The sequence below is a fragment of the Penicillium concentricum genome (assembly GCF_028827145.1).
Source record: "Penicillium concentricum strain IBT 3081 chromosome Unknown utg000002l_segment0_segment0, whole genome shotgun sequence".
Lineage (NCBI taxonomy): Eukaryota > Fungi > Ascomycota > Eurotiomycetes > Eurotiales > Aspergillaceae > Penicillium > Penicillium concentricum.
The window spans coordinates 299,630-323,736 of record NW_026622755.1 but is presented as its reverse complement, the minus strand read 5'-3'; the positions used below and the strand labels follow the sequence as shown (position 1 = coordinate 323,736).

Genomic DNA, 24,107 nt, shown 5'->3' with positions numbered 1-24,107 from the left:
GACATGATTGGTGTCATTGCGGGCAATTCTGAGGATTTCTCATCGAATGCCGTCGAGCTCGTCGGGGGTGGAAAAGTTCTCACCGATGACAAGTACTCCAGTGTAAATCCTGCCTGGCGGTCCACCTGTATCGTTAATATTGTGACTAGAGGTTGGGCTAATCATTCATCTGCTCAAACTGTCAAAGACGATATCACTTATATTAAGGGAGGGGCTATGAGAGCGCTCGACCCACTTCTCGGAAGTTACATGAATGAGGTATGAAGATTCTTCCTTTCCGAATTAAGGAGTCTACTAACTAAAAAAAAGGCCGATCGCAACGATCCCCTATGGCCGACGAACTTATACGGTACAAACTATATGCGTTTAGCGCTCATCAAGAAAAAATACGATCCGACGAGTGTTTTCTACTACCCGACCTGTGTGGGTAGCCAATCGTGGACACAATGGTATTTGGATGGAGCGGCTTACGACCCACTTTGTCCCACAGGGCTGTGACGCGGGATATTGGATGAGATGGTGAAAGTCCTCCCGAATGGTTGCCGCTCTCTGACCACTGTGCTTTGTCGATCTTCAGGGGCATACATTTCATCACTGCATATTTTGTATTAGACGTCTGGAAACGTTGATTTATGTAAATCTATCCCGAAATGTATACAAAGTAATGTCATAAAACTCATGTCACTCATTAATTCCCTTTGTACAAGGTGCACTGAAGCATCATGGTGACAGCCATTCGCTGTACCAATTTCCATCGTTATCACGATATTTGATGTGACTTTGGGTTTGGAATTTTGAAAGGTTGGGATGTTCCGCGATGAACACTGCATTGATACGATTGGACTCTGGTATTTCTTCTCCTGGTGGAATACCAGCAGACTCAACATCGTAGATACGGTGTAAGAAGAGAGCAGCCTCGGCGGTAGAGAACATCCCCTCTCGTCGATTGTACTTTCGGCAGATGGTCATCACCTTCTGTCGAACCGTCCAATCGCGACATTTGAGTCCACAAAACATGAGGGCTCCTAAGAATCCTTCCTTGACAGAAAACAGTGGGTCTGGCAACTGATCAAAGCTACTCAACAACTTTCCTGCTATATCGACAATCGCCTGGAAATGGGGAAAGAGAGCATCCCATTCTGTTTCAGAGCCTGAAAACGTTGTTGAGGCGAGGACAATTTTCATCATCTCAATCTGCATCTGAATGACCATGAAGGCACGGAGCTTTGTAGGGCAGGCAGTCTTTTGGTGGAGAACAATACACTCATCCGCTTGCGTATTAAATCGATGGACCTTGTTCGCAGGGGTGTCCCATGTAAATCCTTGCGAAGCATTGGTGGTCATCGGGTCAAGCGACACGGGGTAACTTAACATTATCGCCCAAGCTTGAACAGATACCAGGAGAGTCGCTCTTGACTGTTCATTGGCATGTGTAGCAATATCGTCGAGGTTATCATGGATAAGTTCTAGGAGATAGGGATAGTCTCCTCCCGTATAATCCTGGAGCCTTGTAGCGCTTGCCCAATGGATATGGAGCTGTATAAATGAATGTAATAAAATCGAAGTGACCAAGCTCTTAGGTTTTTTCTTCCTCCATTCCCAGAGTAGTTTAGTGCCAGCTTGGAGATGACAGCGAACAGCATCAACATCGCCTTGAAAGAGAGCGAAGCTAACTAAAACAACACAAGCCACCAACACCTTCTCCGTGGCCGAGGGATCCGATTGGTCGTCGTTCATCATAGCCGTGCGAAGACAAGCGATGGCCTTTGTGGACTGCCGCATGGGGAAAACGTCATTCCGGTCGGAACTGGGATTCGCAAATCTACGATGCAAGGCACCGATACCAATAGCTGCATGGCGGACCTCCGGGCAAGATTCACAGACTTGATGGACAAGAACTTCCCAGAATGGGTCGCAGTTATACCCAGCACACTGGGCAGCAGTATATGAACGGAATGAATACAGATAATCCCGTTCCATCCGCGACAAGCCAACTTGGCTGCCATCAATCACGTGGACCAAACCGACGGATTGGGCTTGTTGCTGGCCTACATGCACAATGTTTAGGGCGCCACCATTTGTCTTTGCGGTGCGCGCATCTCGGACTTCCCGAGTTCTCCTGTCGGGTGGCGCCACATATCCCTGGCATACGCGTCCAGCACGGTTGCACATAAGACAAGCGGGTCGAGTTTCATCACATTTCTTGTGACGAGATCTTAACGCGGGTGTTAGCACCGGCTGCCTTATTACCCGAGTACGATCTTAAGGCTGGTAGATCTCTGCATTGTGTTTACGCGCGGCGGATCTCCTCATCCACTGAGCGATCACCTGGCGGTAGATTCCGGGTACTTACTTGCAGGTCAAACACCCCGTGCGGACCTTCGATGCACTAGTCCTCTTTCTCTTCTCCTTATCGCGTATTACCAAGGTTGATTGGCTCCCAGGCGAAAGGGCAGGTGGATCTGACATGATGGATATGAGATTCGGTATGGATGGTTGAACGCCGTGGGACAGAAGGATTTGTCGACTTCAGGGGTCGCGTAAAAGCCCCCGCTATTCTAGATGCATAACAGGGATCCTCTGTTGGCGGAGATGCCATTTTGGTCTTGGTCCAATCGTGTCTTGCCGATGTCGCTAGGTAGTGGGGTCAGTGCATATAAAGCCTGAGGCAGCGATATAAACTCACCGCCAAGTGCCGAGCTTCACATCTTCATATCGCCAACAACAATTGAGTGAACCAATTAAAACCCGCAACAGTCCAGATGAATCCAGCACCAAGAGATGCACTGGAGTTTCCAGAGTCAGACAGAGGCTTCTTAGAGCCCCATCTGCCACCTAAGGATGGCTCGGGACCTCAGTCTGCTCTCCCCTTCACAACACTCACATTCGCGACCTCGCTTGACTCTTCTCTGGCTCTGTCTCCTGGTGCACGCACAGTGCTTTCAGGCCCCCAGTCCAAGGCAATGACTCATTATCTGCGATCCCGTCATGATGGAATTATCATTGGCGTTGGTACGGCAGTGGCAGACGATCCCGGTCTTAACTGTCGAATCTCAGGAGTCGGAGGTTATGGCAAGGAGGGTCTAGATGGTCAGCCTAGACCAGTTGTGATCGATCCGACAGCCCGATGGGAGTTTTCAGACGATAGCAAGCTGTTCCAACTTTGCAGAGAGGGGCGTGGCCGTGCCCCATGGATCATCACGGCAGTTGAGAAACCAGACGCCGAGAAGGTAGCATTGCTGAAAACGTACGGCGGAAGATTTATCTCAGTCAAAATGATCAGATTGCATACCGGTGGACATCAGATTGACTGGCAAGATTTGCTCGTCACTCTGAAATCGAACGGGCTCGGGAGCGTCATGATAGAGGGTGGTGGCCAGGTCATCAAATCCCTTTTGAGCCCACATTACATGTCTCTGCTGAACAGCGTCATTGTTACTATTGCTCCCACGTGGCTGGGTGAAGGTGGCGTGGTCGTTTCCCCTGCTAGGCGCTTTGATGAGAGTGGAAATGCGATCTCTGCAGCGAGATTGAAGAATGTCAAATGGTACCCATTTGGCGAAGATGTCGTCCTTTGTGGACAGGTCAAGCTCTCCGACTGAGAGAATAACTTGAATCCGTTTACCTACTGATATTGAGCAAGAAATTCTGCCAAGTGCATGTTCCTTCGATGTACATCCTCGGAAGACGCCAGCGCACGGCTCGGAAATCTACAGCGATGTTTCATCTCGTTGTCCATCTTTGCCAACTTGAAAACAGGTCATTCCACCACGTCATTTATATGACCTTGTTCCTCACTCTGCAGGCGTATATTCATCCTACGCGCGTCGCACCATTCGTCCATTCCAAGGCAAGGCGAAGGCCTATACGCATATACCAAAAACAATGTAACTGCGTCCTGTGCCAAAACATGCGAGGGAGGACGTTTTAGCACATTATGAATAGACTAATTGTGCCCTACTGCGGCAATCCATTTGGCCGTATCCAATCCAATACTTCGGAATCGACGCTTAAGTTGTACAATTGTCCAATTCCCACAGCTTTCTATCTCCGGATCTACCTGGTGGCTCTGATTGGATTCGAATAACAGCTCTAGCAACCAAAGCCAGCCAGGCCACTGTTCTGAAAGTACACGTCCTCTGGCCAACTGCTCCGACCTCTACGTTTTCATTATCTTGTTGACCGGTATTATTTTTTCGGTTCATTTCCTTTCGAACGACTAGCTTTGTGAGCTGGTATTGCTCCTTGTAGTAACAGCTGGACTTTCCCGCATAACAGAACCTATCAACAATCTCATTGTATCCTTCATTCATTTTTCCCTTCAACAATGGCCTTTGTTTTCAACTGATCCATGTTTGGACTCATAGAAGGACCAGAAATTTATAAATAGCCCCTATTCCCACAACATCAAGGCTTCAGCAGCACCGGTAACCTCATCTCTGGTCAACGCTCACATTCTGGAATCCATCTACCGTGCCTGGATGAGTGCTCCCCCCACATATACTGACATTTTCAGGACACTCATCTACAGACAATGCCTCCACTCAACGATAACCAGCAGCACGAGCGTATGCTCACATCTCTCACGTGCCTAATCCACGATCTCCGATTCAACCCAGAGAGCCGCTTGCTAGTAACTGCGAGGCTGTCCGCGATTTCTCGACTAGCACGCATCTGTGCGCAGTTCGGGAAGGACGCTCGTTTTGCGCAGCTTTGTGGCGCCCTTCAGAAAAGTTTGCCCGGGCAAATCGCTCTGCTCAAGAGTGATATAAGCAGTAATGTTATAGTTGCAGATGCTCTTGACCGAATGATCTTTGAGTCTTCCTTGTCTCCTCGTTCTGTTGTCAAGAGCGAAATTGAGAAGATTGACGAAGGGGCTGACCAGGATGTTGATGCAGATGCCAGCGACGATGAGAGTGAGATGGACTCCGGCGATGACAACTATATAGCACGATTGCTTCTCGGTTCGAAATGGGACAAACCGATAGTTGATTTCGACGAGGAGCCATATGGGGAGATTGAGGTGGCCGCTACCGATGCCAGTGAAGAGGAAAGTGAGATTGATCCCAGCGATGATGACTACATTTCACGCCTGCTCCTTGGACCGAGTTGGGCTACCCCGTTAGCCGATTTTGCCGAGGAGCCATATGAGAACGAAGGCACCGGGTAAGTACTTATAGATTTGCGATAACTCCTGCATCAATGGTAATTTCCATAGAAATGTTTTACATTACCTTGTTAAGTTATGATACTAGACATCTAGCGACTGTTGAAAATGACACACCTAACCACTGCACCACCTGGGATCGAAAGACCTTGACTTGATATAAATCCCCCACGCGACCCAGACAGTAATTTCTATTCATTATAGCCAATGCATATGCATGGGATTTGATTCAAAAGGTAGACTATAATTAGTTGTAGATGATCTTATAACTCACAGAACAGCCCTGCGTGAATAGTGGCCTTGCGTTGGAGTAGTTCTGCTACCTATACCCCCAGAGAGCATGTACGTAACTGTGCGGCTGTATTTGCCGTTCGTGCTAGCGTGCAGGCTGCATTAGATACTAGATATCGATTGCATATGACAAAGGTATAATGAAGTGACGCTTGAGTATCTTCATTGTATTTTTTGAAGTTGACAGCATTCCTAAATGTGGAATGGAAATATAAACAATATTATATACACAATCTTGATTAATTACATAACTTCTTCGTAGTAACGTAGTGTTGGTCTCGCTTTTTGGTATTGTGAGCAACCCCGGGGGGTTTCAATCTTTGTAGGCCAAGGCAAAAGACGGACCGGTGCTATCTCGACTCGTACCTGGTCTTTCGACCTTCGGCCGGGACATCTCACGGTGGATGATGTTGGCTAACTCCGCTTGATCTTGCTCTCTTAGTGTTGTCACTGTGCCTCGTCTTTGTCTTTGCATATCATCTCCTTCTCCGTTCCCACTGTCCGATGTTTCGCTTCCTTGGGTATCACGTGTCGTCTCCCGTCTGACCAGTTGAGCCTCTTGTTGCTGAAGGAGTGTGGCCGCCACCTGCTCTTGGCAAGCCTTTTCGTCCATCTCTTGTTTGATACACGCGTAATGAGCCCTTCGATAAACACCGATGGTACTCAAGATGATACCAAGAACTTCGTAGACGAAGAGAACAGGTAGCGCGTAATACAGTTTGGGGTTGCAGCCAGAAGACCAGATGTCGATGAGAACCTGGAAGACAGCATGTGCGGGCAAGGCGAAACCTACTTTGTAGAAAGCAGGTGACAACTCGAATGGGAGAAGAATAGAAGTGATATTCGTTATGATCCACGATATCAGCGCCATGGGTACGTAGGGAGGCGGAAGCCAGATGGTGAAGACGTCCAGCACGAGGAAGTTCAAATGTGCAAATAACCATAATACCAGCCAAGTGAGCGCGAACTGATTTCCGTTGACATCCCAGCCATTTCGGAATGCCCAGATTGCACCGGCTGTACACATAGCACCGATGAGTGTGTAAATCGAAGATATGATTAGACGCACTATGGCGATGCGATGGGGTGACACCGATGTGTAGAGTTTGAATTGAGCGTATAAACCATTGACAGTACCCAGGTAGAAGAATTCTTGGATCATGATCAAAATGATAACAAGCGTGTTGTAAATAACCCTTGACCCTTGTGATGTGGGCTGAATATTGTTCTCGGCCAATGTCCAAGGTTCATAGAATGCTGCAAGCGCAGCTGAATCAGAGCTGTTAATACTCTGCAGAGACCGCTTCCCGTTGGTCTGGAAGTACGCGACACGTGCAGTTTCCGAGAACAATTTGATGCTTTCTGCAAGGACTGAGTCGACGACCGTCGGGTAGCGCGCCTCATTCCACACCATGGTAAGAACATCGTTCTTATCGTACAAAGATGCAGCTGACCCACCCGCAAATGCTGCACTCAATGCATTCGACGCATTTGCTGTAGTGTACAACGCTCCCCAATATTTGATGTCGCAAACTGCACCTTCAATCGAGCCAGGCTGGGGGTACACTGAGGCAGATTGCTCAATGAAAGTTGGAAAGCTGGGCCCTTTGAGCTTCTGGACCGCGGCGCGGGCCGCATCGCCTATTGCGCCGCCATCGTAGTCAACGAACAACACATTGATGTTATGGATGTGTCCGGTCTGCTGGAAGAGGGACCCGAATATGTAACAAAATAGACCCAGAAACAGAGCTTGAAGAAGTAGTAAATTGACGGTAGCTGCTTTCAGGACACCAATTCGACGCGGCCGAACAGATGGGTCATGGATGCTAGGCCGCTGTTCTCGCGCTTTGGGGTAGAACTGCATGTAGCCTGCTAGAGCGATTGCTCTGTAGCAGCTCGAGGGCGATAATATGAATGTCACACAATATGTTGAAGAAGTCGGCGATTAACCTTTCGACCTCCAGACAAGAAAATTCAAAACATAGGCGTCAACTCCTCAAAACTGGAAAATGTAAGCAGGTCTGTCAACTCGGGAAGGCCGAAAAATTTCCCGGGAGATAAGGATAAGATGAGATAAAAATCCATGAGACCTGTCAGACCGATTGGGATATGTTGCAGCCTGAATAATCAGGCCTTAATACCTCTTTTTGGCCATGTGAATCATGGATTCCCCCATATCAAACCAAACTCCAGTCTAAAGTGACATTTCTAAATCTACAGCGTACATCTGGTCCACTGACGTCAAATTTTAGCCATAGCGTTCGCTCGTCCACGGGTACCGGCCCCGGCATTCCCGGCATCGCCAAGGTGGAGCTTTGAGATAAGGAGTGAGTTAGCTTAGAAGACGGAAAATACAAGTATCTTTGGGAAGCCCCCTGTCCAAGACAAACAGCACAAATTTTCCTGACACGTCTATAGTAGGGTTCCTGCGTTCCTCAAAGACCATTGGCGCAGGGCTTGTGGCGCATTTCCATCACTGACCCTATCCTTCAGCAACTGACTCAGTGCAAGTTTGTGAGCTCAAACCTCAAGTCATGAGCCGTATTGATGAGTTGATCGGACCGGACAGGCGCTTGTTAGCAAAATCCACACGACTCTAGCTTAGCTCTCTGCAGAGCGCTTGTTCTATGCGACTTTCAGCCCGACCTGTGTTGCAAGATGTGCGATCTAAGCGTTTCTCCCATTTGTCTCTCACGAATACTCCAAGAAAATGCCAAAGCGATATCACATCGACTGTCCCCGCCGAGTTATCGACGCCAATCCGGTCCACTGTCGATCATTTTACTAGCGCCAGCATATTCACCCAGGCGATCCCCAAACCCCGTCAAGTACCGGTAGCACCTTCCTGCGACGATCATGTCTCCGTGTGATTGGTCTTCCTTCTGCGTCTGGTCCATAATGGTTGGCAATCCCTCACTTTACCAGTATAATGAGCTGTGGTCTGAATGGAGAGCGGATCGAACTTTTGGAGGTGCTGAAAACCCATTGGACGGCAAGAAAGCTATGCACAAGTCAGAGTTTCTTTGCAAGAGAATTGGAAATATTTTATTTCAATCTCAATGGCAAAGGTGAGTGCAAGACATTACTGATTTGCTAGGTTGTTCCTTGATGCCATAGATCTTCAAATTTGTTCTTTCTTTCGGCCAGAATAAACGCCTCCTCAACAAGCCAAAGATAATTGTCAACATCCCGATCATCATTGTACCTAATCTCAGTCGACAGGGATGTTGAATAATCAAATGTTCAATAATCGAGAAATGCCTCGGACAAGCAGGTTAGCGTTATACTCTCCAGCCAATGAGATGCTCTTCGGCCAGGGGTTGGGAGTTGGCCAATCTTTGACCATCCCCGAGCGGCCCCCGCCTTTGTCGCTCCAAAGAGTCTTTCAATGTCGCTTCTGTGTGATGAACGCGCAGATAATTGAGATTATATAACCTCGGCCTCTGATATGCAGAAGATTGGCGAGAAGTAATCTGTCATCTCGCAACCCCATTTATGGGTTGCCTGATCATCCCATTCTATCCTTACTCATAAGAGAGCATTGTCACGACACGTACCTCTCCGAGTTTGTGTACTCACATTCTAAGGATATTCTCAACATGGTGCAACTGGAGCATGGCCCGAAGGTCGATGTACACGGCACCATGGAAATTTCACAATCATCCGACGATACGCTCGAAAATGCACTCGGCACAATTGCAGAGAAAGCAGAACGCAGTGAAACATGGAATTGGGATGATGATCCAAGCAATCCTTACAACTGGCCGACAAGTCAAAAAGTTCTACAAGTGATGATGATTGGTTGGGCGGCCTTCACAACGTTGGTTTATCCCTCCTAATAATGTGAGGCTGACTTGAATTCTGACATATAATCTAGAACTGTTGGAGTATCTATACTATCACCTGCTCACTCACAGTTCATGGAAGAATTTGAGGTCGGCAGCACGGTCGCTATCTTACCCTTGTCACTTTACGTCTTTGCCTTGGCCCTTGGTCCTATCGTTGGAGGGCCTCTCTCTGAAACTGTCGGGAGATACCCAGTCTACATAGGGTCGATTGGTCTGGGCACTGTATTTACTCTAGGTGTAGGGTTTGCTCCCACATTTTCTGGACTCTGTGTTTTACGTTTCTTAGCTGGTTTCTGCTACGCACCAACTCTAGCAATTGCGGCCGGAACTCTCAATGAGACCTTCAAGCCTGTCCAACGCGCTCTTCCCTCGGCTATCTTTATTCTTACGCCTTTCTTGGGTCCTGGTCTAGGGTCAATATCTCTCAACCCGATTTTATGGCTAAGATCTCCGTCTTGCTGACTATTCTTTAGGCCTGTCATTGGAAGTTTCGTTGTCAATCGGAAAGGCTGGCGATGGACACAGTGGACAACAATATTCTTCGCCATCCTCACTGGTATCACAATTTTAATTGCCAAAGAGACCTTTCACCCTATCATCAAACGTCGTCGCGCCAAGGAACTCGGATTAGAACTTCCCCCGTCATCCCCCCTCTCTTCGAAGCTACGCCTGTTTTTAACCATTTCCCTCCTCCGACCTATCAACATGCTCCTAACCGAACCAATCGTTGGTTTCATTTGCCTTTACATTGCGTGTGAATTTGCGACACTCTTCTCGTTTTTCGCGGCCTTTCCATTGATCTTCCAAGGTATCTATCATTTTAACATCGAGGAGTCCGGCCTGGTCTTCTTGACCATTGTGGTGGGATGTCTACTGGGAACGGTGACCGTCATATTATGCAACTTCTTCCTCTACCTCCCCAAAGCTGCAAAGCATCCAGACGGGCAAGTACCACCCGAATATCGCCTCTATCCAGCACTCATAGGTAGTATTGGACTGCCGATCGGTCTATTTTGGTTTGCGTGGACTTCCAGGGCCGATATCTCCTGGGCAAGCCCCGTCGTTGCAATCATTGTTTTTGCATGGGGAAATCTATGTGTCTTCGTCAGCACAACGCAATATCTCGTTGATACTTATCATGGTCTGACTGTCGCAAGTGCCATGAGCGCCAATGGTTTGGCGCGTTATGGACTTGGGGCTGTGTTCCCTCTATTTACCGTCCAAAGTGAGTATCGATCTTTTATGATAAGCGAAGGTATATATATTTACGTCTCTTATAGTGTACACCAAGCTCGGTGCAGGGTGGGCATCTAGCTTGCTTGGTTTTATTGCGGTGGCACTTTTGCCTGTTCCGTGGGTCTTTTTCAAGACTGGAAAGAGATTGAGAGCTTTGAGTAAACATGAAACCGCGGAGAATTGTACTAAGTGATGGTATATTCTAAGTACATCAGACTTCCCAACAAGAAGAATGATATTCAACCTTGGAAACGTTGAATGTTTCTGGGCTCCAACAAATACACACCCAAATTTAATCTACCGTTGGCTACCACTTTCCATACCCGAATGTCAACCAACAAACTACTTTTTAAACCCCAACAAGGAGAACATCATTCAACCTTTAAAACGTTGATTGCTGGGGTCCCCCAAGAAACCCACCCGAATGTAAATTCAATCGGCCTGAGATCCGAAAGTTTGTTGGGGTATAACTCAGTCTGGATGAATAATCACAAAATAATGTTATTAAGACTTCATGTCAAGCCTGATATAAGTGCATTTCAACAATCTATCGTCAATATTATTCCTGTCATGGCTCCTAAAATAACCTGTTACTTCGACGTCGGGAGTCCATTCAGCTGCATTGCGTTCCATGCTTTGACGGTTAGTCGAATATCCGAAAAGATTTCATGAATGAAAATTATCTAATGAATGTCCAGACATCCCCTGTCTTCGCAACATGCGAAATTGACTACGTCCCAATCTCCCTGCGAGACCTGTTTGGGTTATGCCAAAACACGCCTCCTATTGCAGTCAAGAGTAAGTTCCTCTTCCTCAACTCCTTAAACGCTATATCCTACCCAATATTTGAATCCTAATTTACCGTTGAAGACAAGTTCCAATGGATCAACCGAGAGCGTATCTACTGGGCTCGTCGTTTCCAGGTTCCCATGTCCGAAGCCATCCCAAAAGGATTTCCCGCAAACACTTCGGACGCTCAGCTTGCGCTCTGCCTTCTAGCTACAAAATGTCCCGATAAGCTAGTTCCCATCGTGAAAAAGATCTTTCGCGGGTTCTGGGAAGAGGGAAATTCAAATGTCCTCACTCAACCCGGTTTCTCTGCTATCTTTGAGAGCGAGCTTGGCGCCGAGAACGCCAAGCTGATTTTGGATGAAGTATGTTTAATCTGGTCTGCATTACACCTTCTTTCTTCTCTAATATTGTCCTACAGTTCAAAGGTACTGAGGCACAAGCCAATTTGAGTGGACGCACACAAGAGGCATTCACATCCGGCGCCTTTGGTTTGCCTTGGTTTGATTGTATAAACGCTGAGGGGGCAAAGGAGAGCTTCTGGGGAATTGACCATTTGGGACGTCTTGTGGACTTTTTACAATTGGATACCAGTCTAGACAAGGCTTTCCGAGTCTTGCTCTGATATCTAGCACGACATGTTGAAACTTGATTCTGGTCACCATCGACCATGCTTGGCAACTTTTCGGATAGCCGTCAGATCGATTTATCAGCCACAGTCTAATTTGCAATATGGAGGCAAGATTGTGTCATGGCAATATAGAATAATATACCAAATGAAATATATGTGTCGCATTTGTTTACCGGTTTAATTTTATTGTCATCTTGTGAAAAATCCACGCAAGTTGCATCGTGTATGAAACAGCTCATTTTGACTCACAGTAGCTTTCACAGAGGAATATTAGCCGAAATGTCGACATCTTGAAGATATTTAGTCAATCCTATTATGCTAAATAGCGAAACAATGGACTTAGTAGAGGGGTAAAAAGCAATTCGTTATCTACTTAGTGACGCGATCTCGCACTGAATGACAACATGTCGTTCAATCAAGGCTCACTCCGAGCCAATTCTATTGCGTATGACTAGTGTTGCGCAGTCTCAACGGTCTTCATAGGCTAGACCTTGTCATCAACATTAATTTTAGTTTCAATTATGCAACAATATTCCAAGTTCATAGTTTTTATATGTCCGTGCCCACGTATCCCCGGCTTTGTTAATATGATTTTGTCTACAGCTTGACAGTATCCTGCATGGGCCCCTTCGCTTAACCAATTCCGGACTCACCCTTGCCATGCTAATTGAGCACATACAGGCATCTAATTCATCATCAGAGGCGCAAATTTCACCTTTCAGGTATTGCATTCCGTTACAATTTCTCCGCAACACGCTGCACAACGGCAGATACCGTTAGCCTGACATGCCCTTCTAGCATTGCGCAATACTCGGCGCAAGGCACGAGTTGCAACATCTATAATGTATAAGAAGGCAAAAATCCGAGTTATGGAAGTTATCAACCAGACTAAGAATCGACAATGTCGGACAAAAGCTCCTTGTCGCTGGAATCAAAGCAGGCGGCTGTCACAATAGTCCAGGAGACGCCAACCCCGACCAAAAAGTACGATGTAACAAATGGTGTATTGGCTACGGGTGGGTCACTGGAGTTCTATGAGCCCATCGATGACTATGAGGGGAAACATCGATATGACCCACTTGCAGAGTGGACGGAGAAGGAAGAAAAGCAACTGGTTCGAAGGGTAATGAAGACCCTTCCCAGGATTCGCATACTGTGAATCAATCAGCTAACATTTGGTGAAACTAGCTGGACTACAGAATTTGTTCTTGGGTTTGTCTGATGTTCTTCGCCCTCCAACTGGATCGGGGTAATATCGGACAAGCATTATCCGACGGAATGCTCAATGACCTCCGGTTAACAACAAACAATTATAACTATGGGATGACGATATTCTTCCTTTGCTTCCTGTGCGCCGAGGTACCGTCGCAAATGATTTCGAAAAAGCTCGGCCCCGACGTATGGATTCCCATCCAGATGGTTCTTTGGAGTATAGTCGGTATCTCCCAGGGTCTAGTCACCGGCGAAAAGAGCTTCTATGCGACTCGGGCTCTGCTTGGTCTGATAGAAGGTGGTTTCATTCCTGATGCACTCCTTTACCTATCCTACTTCTACACGAATAATGAGCTGCCCATGCGGGTCGCCTTTTTCTACTGCATCTCTAACAGTACCGGTATTATTGCTGCGTTCATGGCATTTGGCATTCTTCGCATGCGAGACATGGGCGGCTGGGAAGGCTGGAGGTGGCTCTTTGTTATCGAGGGGGCTTTGACTCTCGTCATTGGTGTCATCTCTTGGTTTTATCTACCTCCGAGCCCGACCCAGACTGCAAGCTGGTTTCGAGGCAAAAATGGGTGGTTCTCGGAAAGAGAGGAAGTCATCATGGTCAATCGAGTCTTACGAGATGATCCAGCAAAGGTACGAAAGATGGTACTCTATTTGAAATTTTCTGATACACAGGCTGACTATGGACTTCATATAGGGTGGCATGCATAATCGTCAAGGTCTAACATTCAAACTTCTCTGGGACTCTCTCATGGACTACGATCTTTGGCCAATGTACCTGATGAGTCTCACTCTGCTCATCCCCGTCACTCCTGAATCAGCATATCTCACCCTCTTCCTAAGATCACTTGGCTTTGATACCTTCAAGGTCAATCTTCTGACCATTCCTGCGACCGCGTTGTTCTTGGTCCAGCTGATCTTTTGGTCTTGGGTGTCTGAGAAAATCAACAACCGCATGGGCATTGTATTGTTTTATTCCTTTTGGGTTTTTCCTCTTTTAATGGCACTAGAGCTCATGCCAGCAACTGCCAGTCCTTGGAGTTGGTACGCAGTTACAGTGCTGATTGTTGGCTTCCCTTATGTTCATTCTATCAATGGTTTGTACTCATATCCTTTCACAAGTCTTGGGTTTTCTAACGCTATTCTTCTTATAGTCAGCTTGATCTCCCGGAACTCTGGTTCTGTGCGCACCCGCACTGTGGGTAGTGCAGTATATAACATGATTACCCAAGCAGGTGCTATCATTTCTTCCAACGTACGTTTCCTATTACTCTCACATCTCTTTCTATGAGGCTGGCTGGATGTGTCACTAATATTTCTTGTCAGGTGTACCGAACGGATGATCAACCCTTCTACCGAAAAGGAAACAAGATCCTTCTTGCAATTCTGGCATGGAACGTTTGTATCACCATCTTCATTAAGTTCTACTACATATGGCGAAACAAGACACGCGAACAGCTTTGGGATGCTATGGATCTCGACCAGAAGCATCATTATCTGAGCACGACGAAAGATGAGGGCAATAAGAGATTAGACTTCCGATTTGCCCACTAGCTCACGGGTTATGGCACACATTGTATAGATGGCTGTGGTTTTCTCCGCTGCCAACTTGATTGAAATGATTGCTGTGAATATATGACTGAACGATAAAGGCTTCTCCGCATCTATTGGCGTTCCTAGGCACAGAGTATAGAAATTATTTCTGCTCACCAATCAAAATTTCCGATGATATTCCACGATTTCCTTTTCTCGGGGGTTTACAGTATCTGGAGCAATTTTGGCTCAGGCCTGTTTCTTGTACCAACTCTCATGTTCATAGCTCTCCTAATTTACACAGTGATGGTTGAACATTTTCCGTGGGGAAGGGGGGGTTTATACTCCCAAGGACATCGCGCCTTCCCGAATGATCGCAGCTTCCTCATACACCGTTGTATACAGAGAGGGAAGGAACGACCCTTTCACGTAGAAGATTTGTCTGTGCGGGTCAGGCGTTATGGTTTTACTAAGTCACAAAGAGCTCACACTCTTACCGCAAAACAGTAGCCTCGCCCATATCCACCTAAAACCCGGGTCTCAGTGTTGTCACCCTCTGCCGATCACAAAACTAATTGACGCAAGGCCCCCGGTGACATCATGAGCTTCAAGTGGAAAGTCCTCACCGACTGGTCTGACCTTCATAGCCATCTCAGAATGCGGGGTAAAAGGGGACGGAACAAGCTCGATGCTGTATGCCTTGAGGTCATGCTTTTGATTTGACGCTCCGAGGTTGAGGGTAGCAGTCCGGAAATGGTAAAATATGAGTCGATCGGACTTTCGAGAGACTTTAGGTCGCTATATATTCTAGTATATAGTTGCTTATATTTTCACGTCAGAACATGTCAGGAATCTCATTCACAAAAAATGTGTTTTATTTTGGAGATTTCTTTGTTCACTGTTTCGGGCCATTTGTGTACAAGTTCAAATCATATTAACTATAGAGCCATGTGTCCCATGTGCACAGCCATGTGCTTCATGTGACCTAGCCTGGGGCTTATTCTCTCCAGAGGGCTGTTTCTCCCGACCTATCATCTTTACCATACAAACAGGGGGTAAATTGTTTGAGGTATCATGTTTGGGCTGCATATTTACAGATTATTTCCATGGCTTCCATTTCTCACTATCTTTCTCGCCCTTGCGTGTCTTCGTTCTTTTCTTTCCTCAAAATCCCTAGATTAAACAATAGGTCATATTACTAGACTTTCGAAGCTTTGACCTTGATCGACGAACATAAACCCCCAGTCGGAAGTCCCTTGCCGGATCTGGCCGAGCTTGGCGATTTTATCCACATTCTAATCCCCAATCACCCCTAGCCAATACCCTAGTCACCCATGAAGTCTCCTGTAGAAGATCTTCCAGCCTAATATCTGTCGCTGTCTGACAGCACAGGCGAAGGTTGACTTCAATTATGGATAACGGAGTACTCCGTGCATATTGCAGTAAATTGAATCGTCCCAACCCAAGTCTCAACAACCATAATATGGACTCAATGAACGTGAATACGCATGGCCTCAGTCACCTCGTTGTTATCTCTTAGTAAAAAAATCCCTGTTCTGAATCAGATTCTAGACTCAATGAAAACAATGCTCAAGGTCAATTGTACAAATATTCTTTGTTCTCTCGGCATTCCAGCGAGGGATTTGAAAGAGAGAAAATCCCTTCCCAAGGTTCTTCAAATCTTAGGTTCCTTCGCTTCATCTTGCCTCATTCTTTTGTTTTCCCTCCGTTATTGTAGTCCCCTAGTGATCTAGCCATTCTTTAATTTTTCAAGCCACAAAAACGCCTCCCGTCTCCCTCCGTACCTTTTAGCATTCAATACTCCGTGTAAATAATCCACAGAGTAAACCACAGCTCAACAATTGGACTCCGCAAAAAAGAAATCCAACACGAGCTCGCGCATTAGCGAGTCGCCCAATCACTCTCCGTCGAGGCCCGATGCCACCTGATGCATGTCCAGATCAGGCGTGCGGCTGTTAGCTCTCTTTCACTTCCTCTTCGTTCTGCTCGCAGGAATTATCCCCTCGGAGCCAAGCAGACCCCGAGCATGTGGTCTCACTTTAATTCTCTTGGTACCCTAAATCCAATGCGGACTCTATCCCCCCTCCCTTCTTCGGACAATGGCGGTCAAATCTCCATATAAGAAGGTCTTACCTCCCCTGCTCTAATGATTTTAGATCTACATGATCAGCGACTTTATTCTTTCAGACTTCTTTGACCTGATCATTCCAATATGCGGTCTTTCATCAAATCCCCTTCCACATGGGCTCTACTAACCCTATCCCTGCTTCCCTCCGTTCTCGGCTCACCTCTATTCGAAAAGCGAGCAAAGGGTCCCTGGCTGGGTTTGAACACCAACTTCCCAGATCCCAGCTTTATGAAAGCAGCCGATAACAAATGGTACGCATTCGGCACCAACGGAAACGGAAAGCGAGTCCAAGTCGCAGTCTCCGACGACTTCAAAACATGGAAACTCCTCGATATCGAAGCCCTCCCCACATTATCAACATGGGAAACTGAAAACGATCACTGGGCACCAGACGTGGTGATGAGAGTAAGTTTCCTCGGCGTCCGAAAAGAAGAATTAAAATCAACACTACCTAAAATATTCGTACAAATAACTAATTACCATCCAGGATGACGGAAAGTACGTTATGTATTACTCCGGCGAAGCAAAATCAAACCTCAGACACCACTGCGTCGGCACAGCCGTAGCAGACAAACCAACAGGACCCTATGTCCCAAGCAATAAGCCCCTATCCTGTCGTCTCGATCGGGGCGGCTCAATCGACCCAGCAGGCTTCAAAGATAAAGACGGCAGTCGCTACGTCGTCTTCAAGGTCGACGGTAATAGCGTCGGTCACGGCGGGGACTGTAACAATGGTGTCGAACCGCTTGTTTCCACACCGGTTTTGTTGCAGAAGGTTGCCGCCGACGGTGTCACGCCTATCGGGGATGCGGTGCAAATTCTTGATCGCAATACCGCTGATGGTGATGGTCCGCTTGTCGAGGCGCCGAATCTGATTCTCCATGGCGATACGTACTTTTTGTTTTATTCCACTCATTGCTTTACCGACCCGGCTTATGATGTGCGTTGGGCTACGTCTAAGAGTATTACCGGGCCTTATACTAAGACCAATGTCCCGTTGATTAATGCTGCAAATACGGGGCTTATTTCGCCTGGTGGTGGGAATGTTTGTGGTTGTGGGGATCGGATCTTGTTTCATGGGTTTTGTACTGAGGAGAGGACTAGTAGGTGTATGTATGCCGCTAATGTGATTATTGAGGGGACGAAGGTATCGATTGCTTAGGGGGTTTGTTGGCCTTTTTGAATCGATTTCATTCTTTGTACTGCAGATTTGGCTTTGCGGACTTTGATAAAGTCTGGCTTTTGATGATATATATACCCCGGATTTTGAGGGCCTGCATATGATAGATACCAATGGTATACTTGTTTCGCGATTTCAAAAATACAAATGTATTTGTATCTTTGTAGAGCATAGTACCATACTAGTCTTTGATCCAAAGAACTATAGAAAAGGATGACCTTTGAAAAGCCAAGCGAGAAAGCACATACACATCAAGTACAGCAAAACTTGACCAATCTTTGGGGAGGGTAATATTCTGATCTGGACAAGGTACTGGAATTGTATTATGTAGAGTTGAGTTCCGTATATCGTATCGTCGTATCGTTGTAGGCATGCCTGCATGGTCCTAAGCTTTATCTTTGTCCCCTGTCTCTACCTTTGCCTCTCCCGCTACCTCTCCATCTTTGGCAAGCTTCTTATCACGCGCCGCTTGCACCCATTCCGCTGCACCCTGAATCGCTACCTCAGGCGTCTCCTTATGATTTAGAAGATATCCCTGGATCTCCGCAGCTGTAAACTCGCCACTCGGAATAACAGCAGCAAACCTGGACGCCAAATCAGAGATGTTGGATCGGAGGGATACAAGACTCTGCGGGTCTTCCTTGCCCTTTTCCACTTTCCCGTTACTCTCAACAAGTTTCTGGACAATCTCGCCATTTGTCTTGGCAGTGTTACCAGCAATGGTTGTCGGCAACTTGATCGAACCATTGGTACCGTTGGTATGGAATTTTGGGGCTCCGTTACGGGCCATGTCGTTGTCCATCGTCGCATAGATCGAGGTGAAAAGTTCCTTGATATCTGCTTCGCTTGTGTAGCCGAAGACGATCTTCATGTCCACACGACCAGGACGGAGGAGAGCCGGGTCGAGCTTGTCCACGTGGTTGGTAGTCATAATGAGGATGCGGCCCTCACTGGCGGCAACACCATCAATCACGTTCAGAAGGGCTGAAAGGGTGATTCCGCCTTTCTTCTCTTCTTCTTTGGCGGTTGTACTATCCGCTTCAGCGGTGCCCTCCTTGGGGGTTGCATCATTTGCGGGGGTATCTGAAGCAGGTGTGGGTGTAGATGGGGCGGCCCGAGTCTTGGTAATACCCGCTGAGTCCACATCTTCAAGCAGGACAATGCATCGGCGTGGTAGTTCGGAGAACAGTGATGACAAACTCTCCTCGTTCAAGGCCGTGGAATTCAGATCAAGCACGTATAGCTTTAATCCAAGGAGTCCGGCCGCTGCAAAGCACAGACTCGTCTTGCCAGTTCCTGGAGGACCGTGTAGAAGGTATCCACGTCGATACGGGATTCCGCGGTTGGTGTACCAGCGCCGCGTACGAGGGTGCAGGTATTCCTTAATATCGTCAAGGAAGTCGTGTTTCTGTTCTTGATCAAGAATAACGGTAGACAGAGGGCGGGGTAATCGGGCCATACACCGATACCAGTTGAAAGATTGACCAGCGTTAACCCGCGAGCCGCGGTAGATCACCGTGCGGTTCTTGTCGCGCTCGACATACGCCTGCTGCGCCTCGGCTAGGAGGGTTTTCAAAATCTCCGGGTTCCGACCGAGACACGATAGGAAGATCCGCTCGTTATTCATCACATACCACGTGCCCCCGTCCCGGTTTACACGCTCGAGCATGAGGGGACGGCTCTTGTACCAGAAGTAATGGCAGCCTTCCGAGGGAGTGAATTGCATCTTCTTGTACTTGTCCCGGGTGGTGACCTTGGCCCAGTACGAATCGAAAGAATCTTCTTTCTCGCCGTTGAAAGTATCATCCTCGTCGTCCTCGTCTCTTGCGAGGTCTTCGTCGTCTGTGTCATTGTCGCTCCAGTAACTGTTGGTTTTGATGCCTGCGACGAATCGATTTGTGTTTTTCATATGCGGCTGTCGTGAGATCCAGAACATCAAATAATGGAATGCCTCATCGTCTAGACGAATCTCGGCTCTTGACACGAACAACTCATTGAAGTGCGCCCAAATGATGAATAAGGTGTATCGAGCACTTGCGCCGAAGACGGCCAGTCCAACCAGGAGTTGCAGATAGGCGCTGACATCAAAATTGAGGTATGACATCAATATGCGTGACATGAAGCCATAGCCGGGGACGAGGACCTCCAACATGGCCGTGTCCGTCGTGGACAACGGCCCCGTTGTGGTGGGGATGGTTTGGTTGGAATTCATGATCGACAGACCTGAGGATCTCAAAATTATTTCGATCGGATTTTCCAGGCAGTAGGATAGGAGGGAAAGGGAGAACCCTGAGTTTCAAAATCAAGCGTAGCCATGTCCTTTATAGGAAACCGAAGAGCCTCATGTGTTGGCGTGTCCCCGCCCAGACACATGAACTCCATTCTAGAGCTGAGCCTGAGGTGCGCCTGACACGCCTCGATCACACCTGGATTCAACGGGCATTGCCTTGCAGTTTTTCGCAGAATTGATTGGATGGGGTGGGATAGGATTCAGCTGTTGGGCTGCCCAAGCGCGTCTGCCTGGGCCTGACTCATTTTGCTGCAGGTGCTGCGGCGATTTTCGCCCACGTCATGGACCCGAATTGCCAAAAAAAGAGTCATCAACTTGCATCAAAATGATGTTCGAATGTGATACAATATAATAAGAAAAATGCAAAAACAAAAAAGAAATCTCTCCCTCGGGGAATCGAACCCCGGTCTCCCGCGCTTATCGGTATTAATGACAAGCGGAAATCATCACCACTAGACCAAGGAAGATGTAGCCGAGTTACTGCTCGACCATTGGAATGGTTGATGGAAAGACCTGCCCATTTGGATACTATCAGCTACTGAGTAACAACCTAAATCCGATCCATACCAGAACAACCCTAAGTTGAACACAACACACAAGTTCATGCATTGCATAACGTATTAATTCTTTGATTTCTCCGTTTTAGATGTCTATTAAAAAAGAAATTCTTTTACTAGCATCCATGTGTTTACTTGTGGCAAACATGAAAATATATATTTCCAAGTCCAAAGCTTTTTCTACTCGGCGACTTGGGTTTACTCGTGTTTATCGGCCATATACCTTCGGGGCTCACTTAGAGGAAGTGGGATTCGACACAAACTGAATAGAAATGCCTTGCCTAAACACCGGATGATCTCAATACGCTGGACAATGGGAGTTTGATTGCTTGTGCTCGGGTTTTACCTGGGAGAAAATTAGTATAAGTATATATATGAATCTATTTCCTTCACTTTACCCTTCTAGAGGTCATCTATCTGCTCTTCCGTAACACGCAACCATCTACCTAAGGCAGCGGTCACCTAACCTCATCTCCATCTCCATCCCTTATCTTGTCTATCTTCATACCTACCTAGGTACCTAGGGAGATACCCCTTGTGAGTCAGCCAGGAGAAGCGTCACCTATCTCCATGTCGTAAACAAGAGCAACTTGAAATGTAGCAATGCTAATAATGAAAAATAGGCTACCCAGAAGGCGCTTGGATCAGGGCTTTCCTAGGCTCATCCCCACTACGATGGCACCGAAACGCAGCTTCGACGAAATGTTCAACACAAATGAATGCCAAACTGACTTGACCAAGAACTTGCTTGACACCACCATATTGCTGCCTACACTCCTTCAGCTAAGTCCCAGTACGAAGGCCTCAAAGCGCACCTTCGAGGAAATGTTCAGCTTTGGTGCTTGTGAAATTGACTTCACCGAGAACCTCCCTGACACCACCGCCTTCCTGGCTATTCCCGAGCCAATGGATAAACTAGTGGCGACCTACAAGAAAATAGATAAACTCGCCGAGCTTGTCAGAGAAGGCAAGAGCCTTGCAATCCACACCAATTACGCAAAAGCTCAACAGAAAGAGTGCGACGCTATCACCGAGGCAAAGAGCAAAATGCTTCCTCTTGAGATCGAGCAGTTCAACGCCTGGTTTTCCGGTGCTGCTATGCCCAATATCGACTGGGAGCAAAACCAAAAAGTTATTAGGCTTTCCGAGGATGAAGAAGCTCACTTCAACCAGCAAGTTCGTGCAATCCGAGAAATCTACCACGACCCGAACATCACTCGCGAGAACGCATACTGGTTCGTGTCCAATTTCGGATACATGCTTCCTCTTATCGAGGCAGTTGCGATAGTAAGGGTTATCCAGCGGAAGTATCTCCATGAGCGAGAAGGTATCACGGAGATGGAGTTTGCAGAATTGCAAACAGCTCGCAGTATAATCAAGATTACCATGGACACATTGCAGAAAAGACAACGCCGGGTGGAACTGGATGATACCCTACGGGAGAAACAGCCGGGATTGGAAATGGTGACGGTCTTCACTAGCGAAGCCTGTGGGACTATTCAGTTCCGTGCCAACGTGATCCATAAAAAGGCCATGGAATACAAGGAGGGGTTAGAATGTAGAGGATTTTCGAGGGCTAAGGAATAGTCACCTTGTACCTTTAGGGGCTGGGTCTGTTGCTCATATGTACTCTCTTTATCCTTGGACTCGTTCTGTGGCTCTTGGGGTTTCTGGTGATGGACAAGTCTATGAACGTAAACTTTGAATGATCGTCAAGTACTGCAGTTCCAAGAAATCAAAAATACCGGACCTTTGTCATCACTTCTCTATAGAGCTGCGGCTATTTTGAACACCCGTCGCCATCTCACAGTATCGATATTCTCCTCTACCCCGGAGAGACTGAGCCGCCCAGGGACGCTCTACGAATTCTCCTAAAGTGCTGTTATGTCTCTCATTATAAATACTCGTTTCTGTGATCTACGACCCAGTGTACGCCATCGCAGTTCACCTCAGTGTTGTCATGTACCATTACAATACATCCATGAATGACGTGCAGGACATCACTGTCGACCGTACTGAATATCAGAGAGATACCCCAGACGTCTGGGCTTCATGTCTGTTGGATATCAGACCGTCCCCGAACCGTCTTCAGACCATCCTATGACTGATTGTTTGTCAGATTGAGCGTTTGCTTGATTGATAGGGTTTAAATACCCTGCTATTTGCTAGATTGAACTACAATGTTTCTTCTTTCTCTTCCTTCCCTTCGCCAGTAGCTGTGACAACGTCTTTATAACCCACCTCCATCCACCTTCGTCCACCTTCGTCCACCTTCACTTTACCTTCACATTACCTTCACATTTATCTACCAGTGATGTTATGACGACCAACAGTGGGCGAGTGAGGAGCAGCGCCTGATCGACAGAGTGGCGGCCAGATTTCGCCTGTCCTGTGCCCCCAATCAGGCTCGCGAGGACGTTATTCAAGCAAAAAAGGGATATGAAAAGGGCTGAGAAGCCTGAGAGACTGGATGGCTATATTCGATCGATGCAGCTTGTCTGCAGCTAAATAAGAACCATCTTCCTGTGTGGACCAGCAAAAAAGGCTATACCTTCTCACTGACGATTTACCCTCCAACTTCGGGGCTTTCAATACGCCATGTATCTGATGGAGGCGAAGTTTGATTCGTTGCCCACATATCCCCTGTGAGCTTTTGATCTAAAATGGGGCCGAAAGCACTCGCTTTATTTGGGCATTTGATTTGCCAGAGTGTGATGCAGCTTGTCTACTCGCCGTCGGTGGGGCCGACCGACCACCACCAGGGTGTCAGCAAACCAGTGTGCTGAATATGCAGTACCAGAGATCAAAGGGCACTGGTACTCTGCATATGGCGCGAATGAACAGAAGACTGAGGGCAATTGGTGCTCAGTTTGTGGCATGCGATGTGAAATGGAAGTGGACAAGAAATCCAAGCAAGATAACTACGCAAACTGTACATCTCCACCTGGCAGTTTGTGGAGACTCAAACCTCATAGCATGGAAGGCATCCTTGCTTGCTGTGTTGCGAAGACAGAAATTCGGACCTGTTTCGGAGAAAGGAAAAGGGGAGAGCAGACTGTTGGAACTGTCACCGCACCTTTCAGAGGCAGAGGCTAAAGGCCAACACATGTTCAACCAAAGTTTGGAGGAATCAGCGACACTGTCACCTACGCTGAGAGAATGGATATGCGGTAGGTGTTTTGTGAATTGCCAAGACCAGGGATCTTTCGGGC

The 24,107-nt window shown here is 47.3% G+C and overlaps 10 protein-coding genes across 10 annotated transcripts; 7 read left to right on the top strand and 3 right to left on the bottom strand.

Annotated features, from left to right (window-relative positions):
* Positions 1–3: 3 nt before the first annotated feature.
* Positions 4–498, top strand: N7517_003684 (FAD linked oxidase N-terminal; the record flags this gene model as incomplete). The annotated part of the gene is made up of 2 exons (XM_056721414.1): positions 4–258; positions 310–498. The coding sequence occupies 2 exons, from the start codon at positions 4–6 to the stop codon at positions 496–498; spliced, it is 444 nt and encodes a 147-aa protein (XP_056577664.1).
* A 222-nt stretch (positions 499–720) lies between these two features.
* Positions 721–2,172, bottom strand: N7517_003683 (uncharacterized protein; the record flags this gene model as incomplete). The annotated part of the gene is made up of 1 exon (XM_056721413.1): positions 721–2,172. One exon carries the CDS (start codon positions 2,170–2,172, stop codon positions 721–723), a length of 1,452 nt encoding a protein of 483 aa, XP_056577663.1.
* Positions 2,173–2,762: 590 nt separating this feature from the next.
* N7517_003682 (RibD family protein) lies at positions 2,763–3,602 on the top strand (the record flags this gene model as incomplete). Its single annotated transcript, XM_056721412.1, has 1 exon — positions 2,763–3,602. The coding sequence occupies one exon, from the start codon at positions 2,763–2,765 to the stop codon at positions 3,600–3,602; it is 840 nt and encodes a 279-aa protein (XP_056577662.1).
* A 932-nt stretch (positions 3,603–4,534) lies between these two features.
* N7517_003681 (uncharacterized protein) lies at positions 4,535–5,170 on the top strand (the record flags this gene model as incomplete). The annotated part of the gene is made up of 1 exon (XM_056721411.1): positions 4,535–5,170. One exon carries the CDS (start codon positions 4,535–4,537, stop codon positions 5,168–5,170), a length of 636 nt encoding a protein of 211 aa, XP_056577661.1.
* A 601-nt stretch (positions 5,171–5,771) lies between these two features.
* Positions 5,772–7,322, bottom strand: N7517_003680 (SNG1 family protein; the record flags this gene model as incomplete). The annotated part of the gene is made up of 1 exon (XM_056721410.1): positions 5,772–7,322. One exon carries the CDS (start codon positions 7,320–7,322, stop codon positions 5,772–5,774), a length of 1,551 nt encoding a protein of 516 aa, XP_056577660.1.
* Positions 7,323–9,057: 1,735 nt separating this feature from the next.
* On the top strand, positions 9,058–11,956 carry N7517_003679 (Major facilitator superfamily; the record flags this gene model as incomplete). Its single annotated transcript, XM_056721409.1, has 8 exons — positions 9,058–9,278; positions 9,336–9,719; positions 9,780–10,531; positions 10,587–10,659; positions 11,151–11,184; positions 11,241–11,340; positions 11,413–11,696; positions 11,753–11,956. The coding sequence occupies 8 exons, from the start codon at positions 9,058–9,060 to the stop codon at positions 11,954–11,956; spliced, it is 2,052 nt and encodes a 683-aa protein (XP_056577659.1).
* Positions 11,957–12,863: 907 nt separating this feature from the next.
* On the top strand, positions 12,864–14,740 carry N7517_003678 (Major facilitator superfamily domain general substrate transporter; the record flags this gene model as incomplete). Its single annotated transcript, XM_056721408.1, has 5 exons — positions 12,864–13,085; positions 13,151–13,819; positions 13,884–14,283; positions 14,341–14,441; positions 14,513–14,740. The coding sequence occupies 5 exons, from the start codon at positions 12,864–12,866 to the stop codon at positions 14,738–14,740; spliced, it is 1,620 nt and encodes a 539-aa protein (XP_056577658.1).
* A 2,212-nt stretch (positions 14,741–16,952) lies between these two features.
* On the top strand, positions 16,953–18,030 carry N7517_003677 (glycoside hydrolase family 43 protein; the record flags this gene model as incomplete). Its single annotated transcript, XM_056721407.1, has 2 exons — positions 16,953–17,273; positions 17,356–18,030. The coding sequence occupies 2 exons, from the start codon at positions 16,953–16,955 to the stop codon at positions 18,028–18,030; spliced, it is 996 nt and encodes a 331-aa protein (XP_056577657.1).
* A 403-nt stretch (positions 18,031–18,433) lies between these two features.
* N7517_003676 (BCS1 and AAA domain-containing protein) lies at positions 18,434–20,260 on the bottom strand (the record flags this gene model as incomplete). Its single annotated transcript, XM_056721406.1, has 1 exon — positions 18,434–20,260. One exon carries the CDS (start codon positions 20,258–20,260, stop codon positions 18,434–18,436), a length of 1,827 nt encoding a protein of 608 aa, XP_056577656.1.
* Positions 20,261–21,570: 1,310 nt separating this feature from the next.
* On the top strand, positions 21,571–22,482 carry N7517_003675 (uncharacterized protein; the record flags this gene model as incomplete). Its single annotated transcript, XM_056721405.1, has 1 exon — positions 21,571–22,482. The coding sequence occupies one exon, from the start codon at positions 21,571–21,573 to the stop codon at positions 22,480–22,482; it is 912 nt and encodes a 303-aa protein (XP_056577655.1).
* Positions 22,483–24,107: the final 1,625 nt, after the last annotated feature.